Source organism: Carcharodon carcharias, chromosome 17 (assembly GCF_017639515.1).
Source record: "Carcharodon carcharias isolate sCarCar2 chromosome 17, sCarCar2.pri, whole genome shotgun sequence".
Taxonomy (NCBI): domain Eukaryota; kingdom Metazoa; phylum Chordata; class Chondrichthyes; order Lamniformes; family Lamnidae; genus Carcharodon; species Carcharodon carcharias.
The window spans coordinates 106209114-106235466 of record NC_054483.1 but is presented as its reverse complement, the minus strand read 5'-3'; the positions used below and the strand labels follow the sequence as shown (position 1 = coordinate 106235466).

General features: G+C 43.6%; 1 protein-coding gene across 1 annotated transcript in view; it reads left to right on the top strand.

Annotated features, from left to right (window-relative positions):
* mms19 (MMS19 homolog, cytosolic iron-sulfur assembly component) overlaps positions 1-26353 on the top strand; it is a 73374-nt gene that overhangs the window by 13530 nt on the left and 33491 nt on the right. The window contains exons 4-16 of the mRNA XM_041209451.1: positions 2351-2436; positions 5690-5764; positions 6442-6511; positions 12116-12244; positions 13976-14037; positions 14872-14958; positions 16524-16598; positions 18012-18089; positions 19411-19549; positions 21160-21314; positions 22506-22584; positions 25435-25560; positions 25734-25815. Coding sequence (XP_041065385.1) covers positions 2351-2436; positions 5690-5764; positions 6442-6511; positions 12116-12244; positions 13976-14037; positions 14872-14958; positions 16524-16598; positions 18012-18089; positions 19411-19549; positions 21160-21314; positions 22506-22584; positions 25435-25560; positions 25734-25815 — 1243 coding nt within the window. The remainder of the gene's footprint in view (positions 1-2350; positions 2437-5689; positions 5765-6441; positions 6512-12115; positions 12245-13975; positions 14038-14871; positions 14959-16523; positions 16599-18011; positions 18090-19410; positions 19550-21159; positions 21315-22505; positions 22585-25434; positions 25561-25733; positions 25816-26353) is intronic.

Genomic DNA, 26353 nt, shown 5'->3' with positions numbered 1-26353 from the left:
GGAGGTCACATAGCAGAGCCGGGAAAGTGAGTGGCTGCTTTACACCACTGTATTTCTGCTCCTGTCTGCTTGTTATACAGGCTTCTTACCCTGAGCTAGTAACATTCTGCTTCCTAGGCAACTAGACCAAAGTGGGGAAGGGAAGAGGGGGCTGCTGAGTGAATGAGCAAGAGGCCAGGGGTTGGGAAGAGGGGTGTGTTTGTGGTTGGAGGGGGGTTGCTGATTGCTGTATGTGTCTGCATCTGGGTGTGGGTGGTTGGGTGGTGGGGAAGTAGTGGAAAGAGGGGCTTCACTTGAATCGTCTGTCACCAGGGAATATGAAGAGTTTGACTGAAACTCTTTGAGTACGTAAAATGATGCTTTTAACAAAAATATTTTAAAGATTCAGATTTTCATACATAAGTGATGTATGTGTTGATCTATGATATGTGAACTTTAATAATTATATATCGTGCAGCTTTATTGCTGTTTTGTTTCTGCTGGCATCTGGGGTCATGTTAATTTTCAAGTAGTACAATGAGGGCACATTGGGAAATAGTTGGGAAGCCGTGCCTTAGAGGTTGTGGGCAGGGAGTATTAATGCCTCTCATAGTTTGTATGTCTCATTATTGCAAAAAGCACTGCCTTTACTCAAATCATTGAATTTTTTTTTTGGTTTGGTTGGATTTGGAACAAAGTGACCTTTCCCTCCTGAATGATGATAACAGTGTGCACTCTGTTCCTCCAGAAGCTCATTTCTGAGTTGAATTACTCAGTAAAACAATAGGAGTGAATGGATTGTCTTTGTTATACTTGGAAATGATACTTTTGGTACTTGTTTCTCAGCTGTAGTGAAAGGACCCATCTGTCATCGTGACTTTGCAGAAGAAAGAAAGCTAAGCTTAAGGGATTGGAGTACCAAAGGAGAGATGTCTGTGTGGTGAAAATATACGCACGAGACCATCTTCTGTGGTGTTGCTCACACTGAATCAGAGTGCTGTTTTATAACAACAAAGGTGTTATCAACCAAGTGGGACAGAAAAGTGTCACAAGAAATATGATGACATGTCAATGCAGTGTTGTGCAAAAGATAATAAGTCCACTTTATTGAGGTGGAGGGGGAGCTAATTTCATCCTCTGGTGAGAACATCCATTTCTGGACTCTGGGGCAGATCAACAGGACGATATGGTCACTGGTGAGGGGGAAGATGTTTGCATTTCAGAAAGATTCTATTTTAACTGAGATCAGACTGATTCAGGGTTAACCAACTTCAGGAAAGCAACTGACCTTTCCTTCACTGATAGCTTAGTTATTGTTTTCTTAAGGATATGGTTCTCATCGCAGAATTGCTCATAATATATTCAGTTGCTCGCTGCTGCCATCTCGTTGCTGTATTTTATGCTTCAGAGAACATGCAGCCATTTTGTGATGTGGTGCTTTGCATTATCCAAAGGATTGGAACCCCCAACAGTGCATCTCTCCCTAGGGCCTTGGCACTAAATTGGACTGTCAGGTTAGATTACACACTCAGGTTCTGGAGCGAAGTTACAAGCTCAACTTTCCCAGCTGAACAAACTTACTGATTATATTGAAGTGGATGAGGATAAGGGGCATAATAAGTTATATCATGACTTTTCCTGAGGTTTTGAAGTTCACTTTGATAATTTTCAGTCATTGACTATGGAAGCTATGGATTATTGTAAAACCCCAAGCTTGTTTGATAATGTGCAACCTTTATCCAGCCTACTTGTGACCATGTTTCTCATGCTATGTGGTTGAACCTCAATGCCCTCTGAAGTACAGACTATTCCATTGTACCACTTTGGGCAGCCAGAGATGGGCCCTGCTGGTGTCGTCCACACCTCAAGCAAATTTTAAAAGAAAGTTATTGTAACTTTAAAAGTGACTGCCTCAGGCCTACGCCTTCCATGGCTCAGTTGGTAGCACCCTCACCTCTGAGCTACAAAGTTCTGGGCTTAAGTCCCACTCCAAGGCTTGAGCTCAAAAATCTACACTGACACTCCAGTACAGTACTGAGGGAGTGCTGCACTGTAGGAGATGCTGTCTTTGAGATGAGAAATTAAACCTGCTCAGCTGGACATAAAAGATCCCATGGGACTAATTCGAAGAAGAGCAGGGGAGTTCGCCCTGATGTCCTGGTCAATATTTGCTCCTCGAGCAACATCATAAAAAAACAGATTATATGGTCATTATTAATAGTTTGGTGAGATTTTGCTTTGTGCAAATTGGCGTGTTTCCTTCATTACAACAGTGACCATACTTCAGAAGTCCTTCATTGCCTGTGACCTGTTTCGAAACTGGTGGCTGTGGAATGTGCTATGTTAATGCAAGTCTTTTCCTTTCTTTCAGTGAAGGCACTGACTAGCTTCTATATAGACCGATTGAAGGATCATCATTTTATCACACCTTATGTACTGCAAGGGTTGAAAGCCCTGGTGAGGATTGTTTTCGTTTTCTGTTTATTTTGTTAAAGTGAAGATTGTCACTGTTGCAATTTTTTTTCACCAAGTGTCAGCATTAAACCTCCCAGATCAGGAGCAGTATAAGTTAGAAGCAGCTTAGAGTTCTCTCTCTTGTCCTAACAATTTGCTTCGGTCATAACCTCAGAAAAGCTGCCCTTTCTGCGCTGTGGAGACATTGCTGGTGCAAAAGCCAGTGTGACTGACACTGATCAGAGAACAAAGAGAGCAAAGTATATGTTAAATCAGCGGTGTCCAACCTTTTTGTGAGGGGCCACATTTCAAATTTTGTCTCAGATTTTTCAGAAAGATCATGTTTGGCACATTAAACATGAATTTAAAAAATCGATCTCAAAGCAATAAATGAATAATTTTAAAAAGTGAATAATTAATAAAATTATATAAAGTATACCTTTATAAAGTGCCAAGCAACAGAGTTAACTAATAAAACCTTTCTTGGCCTTTTTGCCTAAGAAGCGGAGCTAGAGAGAGAGACAGACTAGGCCCCAAGTTCCGGTCACCAGGGAGGGGGTGGTGACCGGGGCCAAGCTAAGGAGTTGGGTTTAACTAACCCTAGCTAATCTTGTGTTCACCCCTGGTGGTGCATGGTCCGAGGAAAGTGGAGTTGGAAGCTGGTTGCCTTTCAACCTGGGTTTTCGTCCTTGCCCGGCCTGCTTTCTGGATAGGATTTTGGGGAGAGAAGAGGAGGAGAAGGGTGTGTATGTGTCCAGCTTGCTCCCAGTCTCCGGGTTTTCGCTCGTTCTCGTGCTCCCACACACTCACACTCACTCTCTCTCTTTCTCTTTCCTCTCCTCTCTCTCTCTCTCTCTGTCTCATTCATAACAAACTCACTCAAATTCTCACATTCACTCAAACAGAATCATGCTCTCGCTCACACCGATTCCCGCATTCACTTACTCACTCACACTCACTCCCGACCAAGGCCTGCAAGATTTGGACATTTTACCTCTGAGGAGGCTGTGAAGGTTCCAAGAACGAGTTCTTCCTCACTCCGCCCCGTCAGAGATGCCAGCTGTCCCGGGCACGGGGTGCCAGGTGAGTGCTGTTGCTGAAACTCTGCTGTTCCTCGTGGCTTCCCTGGCCTGCCCCGCCAATTTGACCCCAGTGCTCCTTTAGGGGACCGGAGCCTGCAAGGGAGCTGGAGAGAGAGAGAGAGTGTGACCAAAGGCGGAAAGAGAGAACGCGCCATGTCCACTCACCTTCACACTGCTCATTGCACCTCCAATCACAGACTGTTTCGCTCCAGCATTTTCTGCTGATAAGCTCACTGGTGGAGAGAAACAGCCTTTGGTTGGAGGAACAGCTCCTTGCAGATATGTCGCTTCCACTTAGCTCCTTTTGGACAGTGAGTCCATGGGCTGAGTAGAGGCATGGCAGACCAGATTGTGGCCCACAGGCCATATGTTGGACAAGCCTGCATTAAATGGAACAGTGGTGCAGTTTGCTAATCAGGAAAGTGATCTGTGGATTAAGCCATTAGCATCATGTTTAGAATTTTTCAACATACCAGTGGTGACTGCACTTCAAAGTCATTCATTGGCTTTGGGACCTTCTGAGGGCCTAAAAGTGGTATATTTAAATGCATATTTCTTTGTTCTTCTAGCTGCAGTTAATATAGCAAGAAGATGTAGGGTGAGTGGAGAGAGAAAGAGAGTGTAAATGAAAAATAGGCTGTATTGGTGCTCATCTGAGGTGTTGTGTACTGTTCTGCTCACCTAATTGCAGAGAGGACATCCTTCCATCCAGCTGAGGAATCTAGAACAAGGACCAAAGCTTAGAATTCAAACTAAACCATTTAAAGCCAAATCCAGGGAGAACCTGCTTCGCACACGCAGCTGTGAGAAAATGCTGCTCTGGAAGGCCATAGATGTAGAGTCAGTCAAACTATCTTCAGCTGCTTCATCAATTACCTTCCTTGCATCATAAGGTCAGAAGTGGGATGTTTGCTGATGATTGCACCATGTTCAGCACCATTCGCGACTCCTCAGACACTGAAGCAGTCCATGTCCAAATGCAGCAAGACCTGGACAATATGCAGGCTTGGGCTAACAAGTGGCAAGTAACATATGCACCACGCAAGTGCTAGGCAGTGACCATCTCCAACAAGAGTGCATCTAACCATCACCCCATGACATTAAATGGCATTACCATCTCTGAATCCCCCAATATCAACACTCTGGGGTTACCTTTGACCAGAATCTGAACTGGACCAGCCATATAAATACTGTGGCTACAAGAGTAGGTCAGAGGCGAGTAACTCACCTCCTGACTCCCCATAGCCTGTCCACCAGATACAGTGCACAAGTCAAGAGTGTAATGGAGCACTCTCCTATTACCTGTATGTGGGCAGCTCCAACAGCACTTAAGAAGCTTGACACCATCCAGAACAAAGCAGCCTACTTGATTGGCACCCCTTCCACAATACTCTGTCCCTCCACCACCGACGAATAGTGGCAGCAGTGTGTGCCATCTACAAGATGCAGTGCGGAAACTCACCAAGGTTCCTTAGACAACATCTTCCAAACCCATGATCGCTACCATCTAGAAGGACAAGGGCAGCAGGTAGATGGGAACCCCACTGCCTGGAAGTTCCCTTCCAAGTCACTCACCATCCTGACTTGAAAATATATTGCCATTCCTTCACTGTCGCTGGGTCAAAATTCCTGGAACTCCCTCCCTAACAGCACTGTGGGTGTACCCAATAGACAGCAGCGGTTCAAGAAGGCAGCTCACCATCACCTTCTCGAGTGTTATTAGGGATGGGCAATAAATGCTGGCCTAGCTAGCGATGCCCACATAAAGTAAATAAATAAAAAAATCTCTGTCCAATGAGAATTTGTTGGGAAGTAAGCATACTAAGGGATATGGCCAAAGTGCAGGGGAATTGGGATTAAGAAAATTGAACTAACATGGTATAAAAGCACAATACTATGGATGCTGAAGTCTGAAATGAAAACAGAAAATGCAGGAAGCAGGTCAGACAGCAGGTGTGGTGAGAGAAAAGAATTGACTATTTAAGAAGATAATCTTTCATCATAGTTCCTTAGGTGGAAGCCTAATAATTAAAAAAATATTTTTATTATAATTTCACTGAATAGAGTTTTCTGCTGTTGGATGAGCAATTAGATAGTGGAGCAGTGTGTATTGCAGGCAGTCACTAATCCGGTCTTTCTGCCTTAACTAATTTCGTTTTATCTGTTTTCCTTAGAGCATGAGCTCCGTTCTGTTAGAAGGGTTAGCTGTAGCAGTTCTGAAGGCATTGTTCCAGGAGGTACATGTCCAGGTGAGTGTCACATGTTAAATGTCAGAAAGTCTTGCAAGACAGAGCACTGCTGAAAAGAAAAAAACCTTGGTTATCATTTTGGGTTAAGAACTGTGACAGGACCCTTGCTGGGGTGAAGCAGCGTTAGACCAACTGTTAATCCATCTCTTCTCATTTCAGAGACCGACTGACTTGTCTATATCTATCATTTTCTAGGTTTTTTTCCAATCATTGGCCTATTATTAATGACCATAGGGTGGTCCTGTGATGTAAGTTGTCAGCTACTGGGCCATTAAGGTCTGTAATGCAATGGGAAGTGTTGTAATGTTCTGAGCATTGGAGACCATTGTTATTGGTTAAGGGGGCAGTCGGGAGGGAAGGGAGGAGAATGGCCTGAGACTTAATTCACTGGCGGTGTTTGGCTATCTATGTCCCAGAATTCCCACCCCAAACTTCTCCACCTCTTTTAAGATGCTCTTAAAAACCTATCGTTCTGATAAACTACTTGTTATTTTTTCCTGATTTCTCCTTCTATGGTGTAAAACATGTTTTTAATGATATTGCCTTGTTGAGCACCTTGAGACCTTTTGCTATATATAATGTACTATATAAATATAAGTTGTACTCTGTAGTCTTATGTGGGCTGCAGGCTGGAGGTATTTTGTATGTTTTCTTAATGTGTTTTTTCCTTTCTTTAGTCCCTGTTGCAGTCTGATAGGCATTCTGTGTACAGCATTATCACAAATTTCATGGACACCAGGGAGAAAGGTATATTTTGTCATTTTCTTTTATTGTCACTGCACATCATTTCCACTTCTGTTTAGCACTGTCATATGTTAGATATGGGTTAAGGGAGGCAATTCAAATCAATCTATCCAGGAAAATTCAACTGTCTCCTTCCCCACCCCTAATCAGCAACCACTATGATGGTGTAATGGTATTGTCGTTGGACTAGTGATCCAGAGACCCAGAATAATAATCTGGGGACCTGGGTTCGAATTCCACTAGGGTAGATGGTGGAATTTTAATTCAATTAAAATTTGGAATTAAAAGTCTAATGACCACCGTGGAGCCATCACCGACTGTTATAAAAACCTACCTGGTTCACTAATGTCCTTTAGGGAAGGAAATCTGTCATCCTTACCCTGTGACTCCAGACCCACGGCAATGTGGTTGACTCTTAAATGCCCTCTGAAGTGCCTTGCAAACCACTCAGTTGTAACAAACTGCTACAAAGTCACAAGAAAGGAATGAAAACCAGATGGACCACCCAGCAATTTCAGCCCTGTCGACCCTGCAAAATCCTCCTTATTAACATCTAGTGTCAAAATTGGGAGAACTGTCACACAGACTAGTCAAGGATCAACAGCCTGACATAGTCATCCTCACGGAATCATACCTTACAGAAAATGTCCCAGACCTCACCATCACCATCCCTGGGTATGTCCTGTCCCACCGGCAGGACAGGCCCAACAGAGGTGACAGCACAATTGTATACAGTCGGGAGGAAGTTGCCCTGGGAGTCCTCAACATCAACTCTGGACCCCATGAAGCCTCGTGGCATCAGCTCAAACATGGGCTAGGGAGCCTCCTGCTGATTACTACATACCGCCCTCCCTCAGCTGATGAATCAGTGCTCCTCCATGTTGAAGGAAGCGGTGAGGGTGGCAAGGGTGCAGAACGTACTCTGGGTGGGGGACTTCAATCACCAAGAGTGGCTCAGGAGCACCACGACTGATTGAGCTGGCCATGTCCTAAATGACATAGCTGCTAGACTGGGTCTGCGGCAGGTGGTGAGAGAACCAACAAGAGGGACAAACATACTTGACCTCATCCTCACCAACCTGCCTGCCACAGATGCATCTGTCCATAACAGTCGTTGCAGAGATGAAGTCCCGCCTCCACATTGAGGATACCCTCCATCGTGTCATGTGGCACTACCACCATGCTAAATGGGATAGATTTCGAACAGATCTAGCAACTCAAAACTAGGCACCAATGAGGCACTGTGGGCCTTCAGCAGCAGCAGAATTGTACTCTAACACATGGCCTGGCATATACCCCACTGTACTATTACCAACAAGCCAGGGGATCAACCCTGGTTCAATGAAGAGTGCAGGAGGGCATGCCAGGGGCAGCACCAGGCATACCTAAAAATGAGGTGAACCTGGTGAAGCTACAACACAGCAGTACTTGGGTGCCAAACAGCATAAGCAGCAAGTGATAGACAGAGCTAAGCGATCCCACAACCAATGGATTAGAGCTAAGCTCTGCAGTCCTGCCGCATCCAGTTGTGAATGATGGTGGACAATTAAACAGCACACTGGAGGAGGAGGCTCCACAAATAACCCATCCTCAATGATGGAAGAGCTCTGCACATCAGTGCAAAAGATAAGGATGAAGCATTCGCAACAACCTTCAGCCATTAGTGTCGAGTGGATGATCCATCTTGGCCTCCTCCGGAGATCCCCATCACAGATGCCAGACTTCAGTGAATTTGATTCACTCCACGTGATGTCAAGAAACGGCTGAAGGCACTGGATACTGCAAAGGCTATGGGCCCTGACAACATTCTGGCAATAGTATTGAAGACTTATGCTCCAGAACTTGCTGTGCCTCTAGCCAAATTGCCCAGGTATATCCTATACACAAAAAGCAGGACAAATCCAACCCAGCCAATTGCCGCCCCATCAGTCTACTCTCGATCATCAATAAAGTGATGGAAGGGGTCATCAACAGTGCTATCAAGCAGCACTTGCTTAGCAATAACCTGCTCACTGATGCCCAGCTTGAGTTCCACCAGGGTCACTCAGCTTCTGACCTCATTACAGCCTTGGTTCAAACATGGACAAAAGAGCTGAAATCCCGATGTGAGGTGAAAGTGACTGCCCTTGACATCAGGGCAGCATTTGACTGAGGGTGGCATCAAGGAGCCCTAGCAAAACTGGGGTTGTTGGGAATAAGGGGAAAACTCTCCACTAGTTGGAGTCATACCTAGCACAAAGGAAAATGGTTGTGGTTGTTGGAGGTCGATCGTCTCAGCTCCAGGACATCACTGCAGGAGTTCCTCAGGGTAGTGTCCTAGACCCAACCATCTTCGCTGCTTCATCAACAATCTTCCTTCCATCATAAGATCAGAAGTGGGGATGTTTGCTGATGATTGCACAGTATTCACCATTTGCAACTCCTCAGATACTGAAGCAGTCCATGTCCAAATGCAGCAAGACCTGGACATATTCAGGCTTGGGCTGACAAGTGGCAAGTCACATTTTTGCCACACAAGTGTCAGCAATGACCATCTCCAACAAGAGAGAATCCAACAATCGCCCCTTGATGTTTAATGGCATTACCATCACTGAATCCCTCACTGTCAACATCCTGGGGGTTACCACTGACCAAAAACTGAACTGGACTAGCCATATAAGTACTGTGGCTACAAAAGCATTTGTCGTGTGACAAATAACTCACCTCCTAACTCCCCAAAGCCTGCCCACCATCTACAAGACACAAGTCAGGAGTGTGCTGGAATACTCCCCACTTGCCTGGATGAGTGCATCCCCCACAACACTGGAGAAGTTTGACACCCTTCAGGACAAAACAGCCCACTTGATTGGCACCACATCCACAAACATTCACTCCCTCCACCACTGACGCACAGTAGCAGCAGTGTGTACCATCTACAAGATGCGGTGCAGGAATTCACAAAGGTTCCTCAGACAGTACCTTCCAAACCCATGACCACTGGAAGGACAAGGGCAACAGATAGATGAGAACACCACCATCTGGAGGTTTCCCTCCAAGTTACTTGCCATCCTGACTTGGCAAAATATCGCCATTCCTTCACTGTCGCTGGGTCAAAACCCTGGAACTCCCTTCCTAACAGCACTGTGGGTGTACCTACACCACATGGACTGCAGCGGTTCAAGGCAGCTGACCACCACCACCTTAAGGGCAACTAGGGGTGGACGATAAATGCTGGCCCAGCCAGCGAAGTCCACATCCTGTGAATGAATAAAAAAAATTATTTTGTAAAGCATTCCAAGTTTTTTGCTTCCCCAACTACAGTTGGTAATCCATCAAATAGGAAGGGGGGAAACATTCAGCCATTGAAGCTTGTTCTGTCACTCATTTAGATGAAAACTGATCTTTGTCTCAACACTTTTTATGCCATAACCCGTGATACCCTTGTTGATAAAAATCTATCAACCTCTGCCTTGAAAATGTCAGTGACCCCCTTAGCATCCACAGCCTTTTAAGGAGCAAGTTCCAGGTTTTCACTATTCTTTACATGAAATTATTTCCTGGTTTCACAGCTAACAAACCCGGCTCTAATTCAAGGATTGTGCCCTTTTGCCCTGGATTCCTCCACCATTAGAAGTAGTTTTTCTGTATTTGGCTCTTAATCATTTTAAATAATTCAATTCAATCACTCCCAACGTTTTCATCTCAAGAGAATATAAGCCAAATTTGTCTTTGTAATCTTTCAAGCTCTGGTCAATCCAAACTATATCATGTTTAAGGCAAATGTAACTTTGCTGAGGTGCGCCGCACAAAACTGAAAGCAATACACCACGCCTAATCAAAACATGTGACAGCTGAAGCATTTCTTCTTCTCCTTGTGATAAAGGCCAACGTTTTGTACCCATGGATTCACTCTTACATGGACCCCAAATTTCTCAGCTCCTCCACAGCTTCTTGCCTCACACCATTTGCAAAACATTCTGAGTTGTCTTTCTCAGATACAAAGTGGATGCCCTCACACTTCCCCACATTGAACTCCTCATGCCATAATTTTCCCCACGTACTTAGCCTGTCCGTGTCCCTTTTGTAACGTCCTCCTCCCATCCACACAATTTATTGTGCATTCTGTAGTATAATCTGTAAACTTGAATAAGCAACTCTAATTAAATGGTGGAAAGCTGAAGCCCCAATTCAGATTCCCAGAAAAAAAATCACTTGCCACTTCTTGCCAGTCAAAGAATGATTCCTTTATCACTACTTTCTGTCCTCTGCTTCCCAACCAATAAGCAACCCATTGCCTCAAAGTCATCTCCAATTCTATGTGTCATTGATGCTTTATGGAATGAAGCAGCCTTGAATGAGGAGTAAGAATCTATGCTCCCTTAGTTTATGATCGTGGTTTCACTTTATGTAATGTTCTGCTGCTATCTTTTTTACATTGCATGCTATCTGACATATACCTCATTCACTTGATTGTAAATCCCAGACCATTGGAAATGGGAGTATTTTGTGAGTTAGCCACCTAGGATTTCATTAGCAGTGACCTAACTGAACTGTGTCATCCAGGACCCCACACATGGAATTATCCAGAAACAAACAGTTTGACCCAGTCAGTCTGCGTTGACATTTATCCTCTACACAGCGTATGTCTGCCCTGTTCTCTTCTACCTATATTCCATCTCCTTAAGTCAATTAGCTACTCTTTCTTAAATGTTGATTTGGTCTTTGATTCAATCACTAATTCTAGTAGTCTGTGCATCTCGGTAATTACACACCCTCTGTTTGTCTCCTGTATTCACACTTTTAAAATTTTTTTAAAGTGTCACTGTAACAGCCACTGGCAGTCAGTAGCTAGCTTGCTAAAAATATTGGGAGTTTCCCTTTAATTCCTGCTACTTTTTGCCAATTTCATCTTTTAATGTTCCCTCTGCCCTTCCTGACACTCTTAGTAATCCAACCTTCATGATAGAGGCGAGAAAGTAGGTGGTAGCAGTTTCACTGATAGGATTATCATAGCCCAGCCTGATCTTGTCCTCCTATGGTGTACAAGCATATGTTTTGTAGTAGGGGCCACTGGATGGCTATTTGGAGTGAATCCCTGCCAATGAGTCCAATAGTATTGCCCTGATTTCCGTCTGCTGAGCTGGGCAAACTCAGCATAGACTAAGGAACAGCCTGTCTTGTATGGCAATGCCTTTAACTTGTTCACCAATGTCTTTTAGGGAAGGGTCTATTTATAAATCCAGACCCACACGTTTATGAGTGTTTTTCACAACCTCAGGACGCCCGAAAGTGCTTTACAACCAATGAAACACAGTGCTGTTGAAGTTTGTTCACTGTTGTATGTGAGGAAACACAATTTGCATGCAGCAAGCTCCCACAATCAGCAATGTGTTAAGGGCCCGATAATCTGTTTCAGTGATGAGAGATGGATAAAGAGCCACAAACGCTGTACTGTCCCATCAGTATTCCTCGGCCTTGACCTTGAGTACTCCCTACTGAAACAGACACACATTTTCTTTTCCTGCACCTGCCTATTGTGCCTCCTCTGAGTGAGATATTGAATTGTGAACTGTACATGTCCTGTAGAATTTAGCACAATATGAAGTTGTTTCATCCTTCTGTGCTTAGAGCTGAAGAGTCTGGCAGCGGACTTCACGTTTGGTTTTATTCAAGCAATGGATGGAGAGAAGGACCCTAGAAATTTATTAATGGCTTTTCAGATCTCCAGGGATATCATAATCAACAATTATGAGCTTGGTATGTATTTGCTGCATGAGTCAGCAGTTATCATCACAGGATGCAGCTAGATTTTTTTTTTAAATGGACAAATTGCATCTAAGTACGTATTACTGAATCTGTTTCACATGTCAAAAACAGAATTACCTGGACAAACTTAGCAGGTCTGGCAGCATCGGCGGAGAAGAAAAGAGTTGACGTTTCAAGTCCTCATGACTCTTAAGTGAAGGGTCATGAGGACTCGAAACGTCAACTCTTTTCTTCTCCGCCGATGCTGCCAGACCTGCTGAGTTTGTCCGGATAATTCTGTTTTTGTTTTGGATTTCCAGCATCCGCAGTTTTTTGTTTTTATCTCTGTTTCATGTGTTTCTCGTAATTAAATCAGCTGAGATCTTTACCACAGCTAACACCACCTGAACTTCACCCTGCTCGTAAATATGCCCTCTTGCACAATGCCTCACGACAGCTTTAAACAGGGTGGTAGGTAACAGTGATTCTATTTTCACCTCTTAGTTGGATGTAGTACAAAAACTTTATGCACCCACCATTCTGCTTCACTGGAAACCTGCTGACAGCCTTGTCAGCACATTCATTTATTTTTAGTGTTTGAGTGAGCTCGTTTCCCGACAGCCCATCAAAGGTGCTGTGTGGGAGCTTGCATTGTTTTTCTGCTAGGTTATGTTACAGACGGAGTTCCCTTTCTTAGTTCCCTCTCCTACACCAACACCACCCCAGACAGTTTCAGAGTGCCATCAACCTCTGACTCTCTTTCTTGATACCTAAATTAGTAAGCATTCTCCCCAGTATCGAACTGAACCATGAGGATAATAATTTGCAGGATCCATCCCAATCTGAAAAGTGTGTTGCAATTGTCCTTTGTGTCCCAGGTTCTGGAATGGGGTTCCTGCTCCTGTTCATTATCCAGAAATGCACTCCGCTTTAAAACGAGTTTGTGCGGAAATGAGATGAAAACATGATCAGACTCTTCGTGATATTTCCCTGTAGTTGAACAAACTGCTGACATTCATTCATTATCTAGACTTGCTTGGGAGGAATGGCTACTCTAGTTAAACAAAAGGAGGAAGATCAGGCATTTATGTAGCACCTTTCACTTAAGATGCCCCAAAGCTTTCCACATTCAATGAGTACTTTTGAAGTATAGTCACAGTTGTAATATAGGAAATGTAGCAACCATGTCCCACCATATAGTGATAATGATCAGACAATTTTTTTCAGTGATGTTCATGGATAAATATTCCGGGACACTGGGTGATCTCCCTTGTTTATCTTCGAATGGTTCCTTAGGATCTTTGACACTCACCTGTGCGGGTAGATGGGTCCTTAGTTTAACACCTCCACCTCGCAGTACACTTGGTATTATATTGGAGTGTCAGCTGTGATTAAGTGCTCAAGTCTTTTAAGGCGGAGTTTCAACCCACATCCTTATGACTCAGTGGTCAGAGTGCTGTTCACTGAGCCAAAGCATACATCTTGATTAGCCAACACAGGGCTGTTCATGCACATGGGACCACACCCCAGCAGAAGTCAGCACCCTCAGCAGAGGAAGAAAGTGGAAGTTAGAATTAATATATATATATTTTAAATCCCTATCAAAAAACCCAGCTTGGATTAATAAACACAACCTGCTTGATTTATATTAAATTAATATATAAAAAACTGCATTTTATTTAGATGTTATCCATTTTAGTTTGTCTTTTGCTTAGCTATTGATTTCTGTCTTTCTGTTTTCAGGGAATTTTGTGGAGGAACTCTTTGAAGTCACTTCATGCTATTTTCCCATTGATTTTACACCAGTAAGTTGATGTTGATTAGAAGATAGGGTTTGTGTTTAAGTATACAGGTTCACAGTTCAGAGAATGTAAGGAAACAGAATTTGCAGAGGTCAGCAGATTTTGGCACTTATCTTCATTTTGATCAATGTGACAACAAGTCTGTGTTTTTAAAAAGCAGCAGGTAGATTTGTAAAATAGATTCCCAGATGAAGTGTATTAGTTATATATAATGTCTGCATTGATTGTGCAGTTCCCATCCACAAATGTTTCTTCCTGTTGGCGTGATTTTTGATTTCTGTCGGCCTTTAATATTGGAAATAGCTTTGTCAACACTTCCCATTTAATTTTTCTATGTCAACGGTCACAGTGTAGTGCAGATTCTAGGCACTCGATGGACCTGAGGGGTGGCTTTCTAATTTTTTCCCCTCAATTCCATTAACATGTTGTGTATATATGGGAGATGAGCTCTTATTAATGTTTGCAAGAAGGGAAGACAATGGAAGTAAGGTGTTTGAGCCTTAGGGCCCTGGAAGAATGAATTGAAGAAGGAGACATTGAGATTTCAGCACTGTGGGGTTGCAGAGAACAAACAATTTTTAAATTCTGAAATTTAGAGGGAGCAAGAGTTTGGAGGAGTCTTGATTATTACATAAAATGGAAGGAATTGTAATGACAGAGAGAAATGAGGGGGAATAAATGCTGTGCTGGAACGGAATGATCCGTTGGCATTCTCCTAGAAGTAAAGCAACTGGAGGAAAGGAATAACTTGGCTGGAATCCTTCTCAGGTGAATGAATGGATTATGTTGAGTGCATATTATTATTAGAATATGACTTGGCTCCCTTCTTTCTTACAGCCTCCAAATGACCCACATGGAATATCCCGGGAGGAGTTGGTGCTGAGCCTACGATCTGTTCTTACTGCCACGCCCCGGTTTGCAGAGGTATTATTTGTAATCTGGACTGTTGGACATTGCAATGCTTCAGCACCTCTACTGAGATGTGGCAAGAGGCACCAGTACAATCAGCACACAAGCTGTTCAATTCCGGCTTTCCATTGACTTATTAGCTTCATATGGCACAAAAGAGAGGCATTTTGGCCCATTGTGTCTGTGCCTGTGCCAGCTCTTGGAAAGAGACGTGCAATTGGTCCCAGTCACTGCTCTTTCTCCATAGCCTTGCAATGTTTTGCTTCTTCAAGTATTTACCAAAATCCTTTTTAAAGCTACTCTTGTACCTGCTTCCACCACCCTTTCAGGTAACATATTTCAGACCATCATAGCTTTCTGTGTTAACTAAATGAATTTCTCCTCATTCCCCTCTGGCCCTTTTGTTAATCACCTTAAGTCTGCATCTTCTAGTCTTTCAGTCAGTGAAAATATTCTCCTTACTTACTTCATCAAGACTCCTCAGAATTTTAAACACCCAAATTAAATCTCCCCTTAACCTTCTCGGCATTTAGTGTCCCTTGTTAGGAGTTACTCTGTGTGAACTTTTTTATGACGGCAGGGTTGGCTGACACTGATGACTTGTGTGGTCAATATAGCTTGCCAACACATGCTGTTCAAGCTTACCCATGAAACATGGTCACTTTGAACTGCTGGAGGTTCTTTACAGGGCTGTACACCCTCAAGAAAGGGTGATGCTTCCAGGAGGGAAGGAAAGAAGAGAGTAGGCCCAAAAAATCTTCTGATTCATGCAGTACCCTTTATTGTAATATCATAATTCATATTAAGTAGCATTTACAGCACACAAACAGGCCATTCGGCCCAACAAGTCCATGCAGGTATGATAATGGTCAGTTAGTCGAGGGTGGGCAACAGCTTGAATAGGAAGTCGGTGGTTTCCCAGGTGGTAGGGAGTGGGCAGATGGCTAGAGATTAGTGCAGATAGTTCTGATGTTGAGCAGCCTGGCACAGACGCCATGGGCTGAAGTGGCAGCCTCCCCTGCTTTAGACTTGAGGTTACTTGCCTGGGGCTGCAGTGGTAATAACACAACTCTCTGTGCATTGTGCAGGGATAGGCATTCCTGGTCTGTAAGTCTCCCTTCCACATTGAGAGCTTCCACTGTGCAGTGTGATGCTGTCACTGATATTTGTAATAAAACACACATGCTCTTTCCTGTGGCATTCTTCTGTGATGTTTTGATGCATCTTTCAACTTGTTTATAGAGATCAATCAATGTGTTAAGAAAGTATGAACAAACGTAATCTACTTGTTAGCAATACTGTTGCACAGAATTTCAACCAGCAAGTCCTTCTGAGGCCTCAACACGTTCTCTATATTCCCCACTTGGTCTGAGACAAATATTTGAGCATGCCTCATCCTGTTGACAACAGTTGCAGTAATCTTAAGGAAACAGGCCCTTCTTGCTGTGTGACCTTTGACATTGTGTTGGCAGCTTATTATTACATGATGGGGAGGGCAAGTTGTCTTGTCTGAATTTAGCTTTGCACCTTTTCATACAGAGTTTCTCTTAATTTGGCACTATTGTTTCTTGTGCACTTAGTTCCTATTGCCACTCTTGATTGAGAAGTTGGATTCAGATGTTCAGAGTGCTAAAGTGGACTCCCTACAGACACTGGTAAGTGAGGACATGCTGACATGTTGCTGGTGGATCTTCTGTGGCATTGTTCATCCAATACTCTAGATCTGGGCTGTGATGCCCAGCTACTAACCTGGCTAAAACCTGGCCTTTAAGACCACTACTCTAAATAGGCAATTCCAGATCATTGCAGCTACTTGTATGGGCAATGGTGGGTGGATTGAAGAAGACCAAACGTTCTGTTAAAACTTTCAGCCATGCAGTTTGACTAAACCATTTTAATTTTGTCTAGGTGCCGACATGACTTTGCCTTTTAATTGTTTGGGCTGATAAGTGGCAAGTAACATTCACGCCAAGTACCAGGCAATGACCATTTTCCTTTGAATTCAACAACATTGCCATTGCTGAATCCCCAAACATCAATATACTTGGGATTACCATTGACATGAAACTTAACTGGACCAGCCATGTAAATGCTGTGGCTATAAGAGCAGGTCAGAGGCTGGGAATTCTGCAGTGAGTAACTCACCTCCTGACTCCCCAAAGCCTGTCCACCATCTACAAGGCACAAGTCAGGAGTGTCATGGAGTACTCTCCACTTGCCTGGATGAGTGCAGTTCCAACAACACTCAAGAAGCTTGACACCATCCAGGACAAAAGCAGCCCGATCCACCACCTTAAACATTCAGTGCCTACACCACCAGCATGCATGGGCAGCAGTGTATACCATCTGCTAGACTTTTTTTTTAATTAATTCTCAGGATGTGGGCTTCACTGGCTGGGCCAGCATTTATTGCACATCCCTAGTTGCCCTTGAGAAGGTGGTAGTGAGCTTCCTTCTTGAACCGCTGCAGTCCATGTGGTGTAGGTACACCCACAGTGCTGTTAGGAAGGGAGTTCCAGGATTTTGACCCAGCAACAGTGAAGGAACAACGATATGTTTCCAAGTCAGGATAGAAAATAGAAGGTTAGAAAATGGAGTAGATAGGTAATTCATCATGAGCTATTGTATGGTACTTGCTGTTGCTGTATGACCCACTATACCACTAGTGCACTGTGGCTGCAGTGTGTTCTAACTCCAGGATACACTGCAGCATTTTGCCAAAGCTTCTTTAACAACACCTCTCAACTCAAGATTTCTACCACCTAGAAGGACAAGGGCAGCAGGTGCATGGGAACGCCATTACCTCCAAGTTCCCCTCCAGGTCTCTTTCACCAGCTTTACTGAGAGATATATCAGCTGCTCCTCCTTTGTCGCTGGGTCAAAATCCAGGGACTTACAGCACCATGGAACCGCATTCAGCACATGGACTGCAACGATTCAAGGAAGGTGGCTCACCATCACCACCGAGATGTCAAGTGGTGATGGGTAATATATGTGGTATTGCCCATGATGCCTCAAGAATGAATGAAAGAAAATAACCCTCATGCTGTTTTCTTTGTCCCTCATAGACAGCGTGCTGCAGAGATTATAGGAAGAAAGAGTTGAAAGAATTCCTACCGGCTCTTTGGCATTCTATACGCAGAGAGGTATGCATAGGAATACCTGGACTGTACTCCATCTACTTGTTGCCTCCTAAAGTGTTAACCTTGGCTCTGTTGATGGTACATTTGTTTCTTGGAGACATGGGGTTCAAGTTCAGCTGTAGAGGATTAAGCACAAAACCTCAGACGCTGACACATCCAGTGCAGTGCTGAGGGAATGCTGCACTTACACAGAGCTCTTCTAAACTATGAAGGGGGTTGATAACGGAGGTGTAGAGACAATTGTTTGGTGGGGGAGACAAAAACTCCCAATAATAAATTTGGCAGAAAACACCCACAGTGTTAGAATATATAACTCCAAATGACTAGAAATTGTTGAGGCAAATAGCATAGATGCATTTAATGAGAAGCTAAATAAACAAAAGGGAAAAAAAAGAATAGAGGGGTAGTAGGAGGCTCATGTGGAACATGAACACTGGCATGAACCAGTTGAGCTGAATGGCCTCTTTCTAGAATCATTACAGTACAGAAGGTGCCCATTCAGCCCATCATGTCTATGCTGGCTGTCCAAAGGAGCGATTCATGTACTGCCACTCCACCCTCTCCCCACATCCCTGGAAGTTCCTCCTCTTCAGATAATTAGAAAATTTACAGTAGAGGAAGAGGCCACTCTGCCCATCATGTCTGTGCTAGCTGAAAAATAAGTCCCCTAGCCTAATCCCATTTTCCAGCACTTGGTTCATAGCCCTGGAGGTTCTGGGACATAAAGTGCATGTCCAGGCACCTTTTAAATGAGTTGAGGTTTTCTGCCTCTGCTATCCTTTCAGACAGTGAGTTCCAGACTCCTACAACTCTCTGGATGAAAAAATCTTTCCTTATTTCCCCTCTAAGAGTTCTACCAATCACTTTAAATCTATGATCCTCATCACTGACCTCTCTGCTAAGGGAAATAGGTCCTTCCCATCCACTCTATCCAGGCCCCTGACACACAATCAAATCTCCTGCCTCTATGCTGTAAATTCTGTGTACTGTTTTGGAATTAACCAGTTGACGATGAATTGTGCATTTTTTCGTGGGTAATTTAGCCTATGGACCTTGCCCATTGGGAACTGAGTTGCGACAGTCCCAAGCCTCTGCTGTATGATATGATTGGGTAACAATGAAAGGGACACTTTCAGTCCCTGGCTGTAGTTGGATCAAACCCCTGAAGGTTCTCTAACATGACCTCGAGTCTGCAAATGTTATAAAGCCAGATTGCTTGTTAGTGGGTAATGTGCCTGTTTCATTTGTGGTAGAGTGGGGGTCAGTCGAACCCATCTTGAACATGATGTGTAGAATTTTAAAAATTTTCCTTAAATTTTTCCAGGTCTTTCAGACAGCAAGTGAAAAGATTGAGTCTGAAGGTCTTGCTGCTCTCCAAGCGCTATCAAATAGCCTGTCCAAGTCAGTCATTGATTCAGATGCAGAGGATAGCTTGGATACATTCCTCGACAATGTTCTGCAAGGTATGCATGCAATCCCACCTTTTGTCCAGTGAAATCGATCTCACTCACTCTGTGAACCAGTTTAGAAACATCACCTGCATAATATTTAGGTGACTAGAGGTGTTTGAATCTTTCCAAATACATATGTACTATTAATTTTGTACTCCAAAGAGCCAGCATTGGGGAGCAGAACGGTTTCCATTTTCACCATCTGGCTTCAGCATCAAGCAGTTCTTGAGGTTCAGTGTGCTGCAGCGTAAATCTGTAGAGGATATAGCAGGTAGATAAGAAAGTACAGGCCACATTAAGGTCAGCCATGATCTTATCAAATGACAGAGCAGGCTTGAGGAGTAGAATGGCTTACTTCTAATTCGTATGTTCATATGTATGTTGAGGTACCTAGCTGAAACTTCAGTGCCAGTCTTTTCACTTGACCCTGTAAAATCCCATTGTGCAGGTGTTTGAGCTTTTTTCAAATCAAACAAACCATAAAGTAATTTGAGGCTTTCGTTGGTTTGTAATATTGCTATTTAAAAGCTTGTAACAAATTTGTGATCTGCTCTGCCTGTAGTAGCAGTGTTGATATTTACCAGTTCACTGCAGTAATTCTTATTACTTCTGGATACTTTGCCTATGTGGTCATGAAAATATCTTTATTCTTCGTTACTTAACTTCTCTTTTTATTTATCCTTTTACATATTTTTCCTCATGACTGGCAAGGTGCATTACTAAATTTGTTCTTCCTCTTGAACAATGGTCTCCACCTCAATGTGGTTCCCTGTGGCTGTTGTCCTGTTTGCTTGGTTTGAAACAACCCCCATTCTGGGAACTACAGGCAGTTCTGGGCACCACATTTCAGGGAGGATATATTTGTCTTGAAGGTAGGACAGGGCAGATTCATCAGAATTCTAACGGGACTTAAAAGGTTAAATTGTGAGTGCAGATTGCATAAACTTGGCTTGTATTCTGTTCAGTTCAGGAGGTTAAACTGAGACTTGATCAAGATGGGGAAATCAAGAACAAGGGGACATATCTTAAAATTAGAGCCCAGGCCACTCCGGAATCACAGTAGTGAAAACTGAGAAATGTCTTCCCAGAAAACCTGCGGAAGCTGAGGACAATTGGAGCTTTAAGATAAAGGTCAATCGATTTTTGCTAGGTAACAGCATCAAGGGATATGGAATAAAGACAGGTAATTGGAGTTGAGCTGCAGACCAATCATGTTTAATTGAATAGCAAGCCTCAGAGGCTGAATGGCACCCCCCCCCCCCCCCACGTCCTACTTCTAGGAATCCAATGTTTGAGGATTGATGTTGGAGGTCATGCTTCATTTACTTTAGCTTCTTGGTGCTTTGATTTAATTTTGCTTGGGCGCACCACTTAAAACAGTGAGCAGAATGGCTCTGGACCTGGACGAACATGAGGCACAGAGTACTCTGACATGTTCAAGGCATGTGGCTTCCATTTGCTGACAGGTTGTTCAGTGGCCTTGTGATAAAACCTGTGCTTGCTTACAGTAGTGGGGCCCATTTTGACGTTGGGGCACATTATCAGACCTGGTTTCGTTTTGAATTTACATTTTGCTGCAATAGTCCATCCCTGAAATCTGTCCCCTTGCCTCCTCACCTTAGACTGCAAGCATCACCTGTGTGAACCAGACATGAAGCTCGTGTGGCCAAGTGCAAAGCTGCTCCAGGCGGCTGCGAGTGCTTCCTACAGAGCGTGCGCCAAGATCAGTGGCTGCATCTTCCCTCTGTTACTGGAACAGTTCAACAAACATAAACAGGTAAAGGGAGGAAGCATGGAAACCTACTTTTGGTCAGTAATTTTTTTCTACTTGTTCATGGGATCTGGGCATTGCTGGCTGGGCCAGCATTGCTGTGGGTCGGGAGTCAAGTGTAGGCCAGACCAGGTAAGTACCGCAGATTTCCTTCTCTAAAGGGCATTAGTGAACCTGATGGGTTTTTATGACAATCAGCAATGATTTCGTAGACATCATCAGACTTTTAATTCCAGATTTTTATTGATTCAAATCTGCCGTAGTGGGACTTGAACCCAGGTCCTCAGAGCATTACCCTGGGTCTCTGGAATACAGAGTGACAATACCACTATGCCACCACCTCCCTGCGATGCCACATGTTGAGTGAGAGGCCTCACTCTGGACCATGAGCACAGAATCGGGGCCAATACTCAAAAGTGTTGTATTTTCAGAGAAGGTGTTGAACTAGGGTCCTGACTGCCCCTTAGAATGGATGTTAAAGAATTCATAGCATGCAGACCATAAGGGAGTTTTCCCAATGTCCCTGCCAACATTCCTCCCTCAACCAGCAACACCGGTTCAGATTAACTTGGTCGTTGATCTTACTGCTGGTTGTGGGACCTTGCAATACACACAGTCGTCCTCAGGATCCCACTTCACATCACTATCTAGTGAAGCCTTGTTGTAAATAGTGTTATCTTGAAAGTAGCCTCAATCATAGCTGTGGTGCCTTTTATGTTTCAATAACCCGTCAAAACTCTGGGTTCATGTACAGCATGAAATTGGCCAATGTATCTAGCACTGTGCTTTAAACCCATGCTTCTCATGAGGTGCAAATGTTCCATCAGGCTCTTGTGTTCTTTCTCAAAGCACTCCCACTGAGGAGTTGCATGTTGTTGGAAGTGCTGTCCTGTTTGGGTGGGTGTTAAAGATCCTGTTGAAATATGCAAAGGGAAGTAGTGGTGTAGCAGCTGACTTTCCCTGCTTGCCAAGCACCAACAACAAACAGGCCAACTGGCCTTTCATCCCCGTGCTGTTTGTGTGATGTTGCTGTCACAGATTGACAGGTTTCCTTCCATGACTTTCACTGCGCTCCAACAAATAAATTAATTTGGTGTGAAGCACTTGAGTCATTAAGATGGTACACTGAGGCACTGTATAATTGCAGACATTCCTTCCTTTGAAACGGAACTAATGGTGGGACATCCTTTTTTGCAGAGTAGCCAACGTTGGACAATCCTGGGAATACTGAAAGTTTTCATTAAACTAATCCATAAATGGCATCGAGATGAGGAAGGTGGGTTGGATTTTGTTCAGATCAGATGTTCATAGACTAGGGGTGGGGGTGTGCATGGCCACCTCATTGTTCTATGGCAGGAGGTTATGGAGGGATTTGTCATCTCTTGCACATCTCCTGATTCTAATAACTCCAGGCTTGGAGGCCATGCTTTCAGCTGTCAAGGCCTTTAGCTCTGGATTCCCTCCGTAAACCTCTCCACCTCTCTACCTCTCCTTCTTTAAGATGCTGCTTATAATCTATTTCAGTATTACTGAAAAAAAACTTCGACAAAATGACTTTTTTCAGCAATGCTCAAATTCTGTACTACCAAATGGCAATTTGAAACCTATTTCTTCAATCAACTCCTTCTGTGGCTCGGTATCATTTTTTATGGTAACACCCCTAAGAAGCTTTTTAGACCATTTTGCATTGCTGTTGGATGTGAAGGCAGGGTGGACTGGTGACAGCATCGATGAGAGATGGAAAGGAGAGATGTGGATGTTATGCTCTTAGGTTTGAGGAAAATATTGAGGAATGGGGACAAAGCAGCAACAATGAGCAGAGTCCAGAGAATGTCAGACTGTGTTGAAGGGGCGTGAGGTACAATATTTGTTTGATCAATGAGTGCTCTTCACACACACCCACCACCACTGGAGGTAACTGAAGATTGAAGACACCCAGCGACAGAATCCAAAAAAAACTCCCTGCACATGATATTTTATCATTCATTACCTCCTGTAAACCAAAAGATGCAAATGTTTGTTTTTCTCATAGGAAGTGTTCACAGAATACTGATAGTACTGTATGTTTGGTAGATACACGTTACACCATAGACTGCAATGTTAATGTCCTTTGCGAATGATTATCACTGAGCAAGGTCTACACCTTGTGTTGATGTTCCTGAATCAGCAGTATCAAGACTGAAATTGGGTTCTCACTGTAAGAAATTGTTTTGCTAAATTATCGCAGGAGATATTTGTTCGGTACCACTTCCCTGGTGATTGTAATTTTCCCGAATTCCTCCCTCCCTTCCATTTCCTGATTTACAGCTATTTCCGGAGTATTATATAACTGACTTGGATGAAGGGACTGAAGGAATGGTGGCTAAATTTGCTGAGACGCAAAGATAGGTAGAAAAGTAATTGTGAAGAGGTTGTAAGGAGGCTACAGAGTGACATAGATAGATTAAGTGGGTGAGCAAAGACATGACAAATGGAGTATGATGTGGGCAAATGTGAAATCATTCATTTTGGCAGGAAAAATAAAAAGGAAGCTTAATAACTAAATGGTGAGAGATTGCAGAGCTCTGAGATTCAGGGGGATCTGGATGTCCTAGTGCGTGAATCACAAAATGTTAGTATGCAGGTGTAGCAGATATTTAGGAAAGCTAATAGAACGTTATCATTTATTGTGAGGGCAATTGATTAGAAAGGTAGGGAGGCTATGCTGCAGTTGTGCAGGGCATTGGTAAGACCACATCTGGAGTATTTTGTACAGTACTGGTCTCCTTATTTAAGGAAGGATGTAAATGCATTAGAAGTTCAGGGAAGGTTTACTGGACTAGTACCAGGAATGTGTGGGTTGTCTTATGAGGAAAGGCTGGAGTGGTCAGGCTTGTATCCACTGGAATTTAGAAGATTAAGAGGCAACTTGATTGAAACCTTTAAGGTCCTGAGGGGTCTTAACAGGGTGGATATGGAGAGGATATTTCCTCTTGTGGGGTCACTGATTTAAAAATAAGGGGTCACTCATTTAAGACAGATGAGAATTTTTTTTTCTCAGAGGGTAGTGAGTCTTTGGAACTTTCTTCCTCAAAAGGTGGTGGAAGCAGAGTCTTTGAATATTTTTAAGGCAGAGCTAGACAGATTCTTGATTAACAAGGGGGTGAAAGGTTATCGGGGTAGGCAGGATTGTGGTGTTGAGGTTGCGTTCAGATCCGCCTTGATCTTATTGAATGGCTCAAAGGGCCAAGTTCGTATGTATGTGTTCGTGTATATATATATATATATATATATATATATAGAAAACTCCCTTCATTAAAAAAACATTACTACACTTCCAATTCCATTATTCATTCTGTATGAAATTTTTAGTGTTAGAAGCATTTCTTCATTAGACAAACAGAAGTATTATTTTAATTTGATAAGTTGGTACCTGTTGGAGGTTCTTTGTCAGTATTTTTCTCATCCTTGTGGTCAAATCCCTCTGCAGCCTCAGCCCTCCAATATCTACTCGAGCCCTACAAGCCTTTTGAGGGCACTCCACCATAGGCAGCCATGTCTTCAGCTGCCTGGGCACTCCTCCTTCCATAAGAGGGCATTGGCAGCCATGGACTTCCCTTGGTTTGGTCCATGATTATTCTTGGCAAAGTACTGCAGTGGTTTACAGTTGCCTTCTGCAGTATGTCTGACCAGGAAACTCTCCCGCTCTTATCACCTGCCATCAAGCGTACTGGAAGGGTTTACAGGCTGATCATCAACCTGTTTGGCCACATACCTTCCGTAGCCATCAAGTCCTGAAGTGGGACTTACCCAGAGATTCACGAGCTGCCTGGGCATTGTTTTCTAGAATTCCCTCCCTAAGTCTCTATACCACTGTCCGTGAAGTTCTGCTTACAATATACTTCTTTGACCAAGCCTCTGGTCGCCTATCCTATTATATCCTCATGTGGCTCTGTGCCAAAGTTTGATAACACTCCTGTGAAGCATCTTGAGAGGTTTTAGTACATTGAATGTGTTAGATAAATGCAAGCTATTATTATTGAATAATGAAACAGTGTAGGGGCAAGTCTATTGGGGAGTAAGTACGTTAACCTCTAATTATTACTTATGTTCTCTCCCCCAACCCCCTGCCCCACCCCACTCGCAGGTGAGAATCTGTTGTGTGCCTTCAAGGATCAGCTCTGTATCCTGATATTCTCTGCACTGACTGACTGCAATGTCCAACTTCAGACGGTGGGGACGAGCACTTTGGCAGTTCTGGGATCACAACGAGGTTATCTCCCCCTTAGATCCTCATGTGCACGGATGTAATATTTTTTATGTTTACTGATTGAACTCAACCCAATGGCAGGATGGCTAAGTTGCGCAGAGCTGCTGTGTGCACCTCTGTTTACTGCCTCGTATTTCACTCTGTGTCTGTCTTCATAGATTTCTCTTGTATCCCAGGTTTGCTGTCCCAATCTGACATTGAATTGACTGTTGATCATTTGAACAGACTGATTCTGCGGGAAGCTGACCCTCAGGTTTGGTGAGGATTTTTAATTGTCTCCTTTATATACCCCAGAAAAACTCAGTATCATTTGTTTTCTGGTGAAGTCCTAAGTGTCCGATTATGGTTGGGAGAAAATGTCTGTAATATTTTAAGAGCAATGTGCCAGCCTTGTGATACTTGGCAGATAGTCCAAAATTAGATGGACATGTGAAGGCTTAACCTGTAAGATACTGTATGTAGCTTGATGCCAGACAGGCCAGTACCATCAATGGTTTGATTCCACAGTTGAGTTGATCTCAGCCAATGTAGCTTTACTGTTGGCCTCAGCACCTTGAAGCTTGAGGGAGTAGGAATTGCCAGGATGCCCATTCCTGGCCTTCATTCTGTGGACCCCGCAGGATGAGGACAAGATTGAGCTTGGCTATGCTGTTCATCTTATTACAACCTCCATTCTCCCCTCTTTTCCTGGCAGTTGAATAGCAGGCTGAGGGTAAAATAATTGCTGCGTGGGTGGGGTATGGGAGGATGTCCTGTACAGTGCCCTAGCAAGGCAGCTCACCACCTTCTCAAGGGC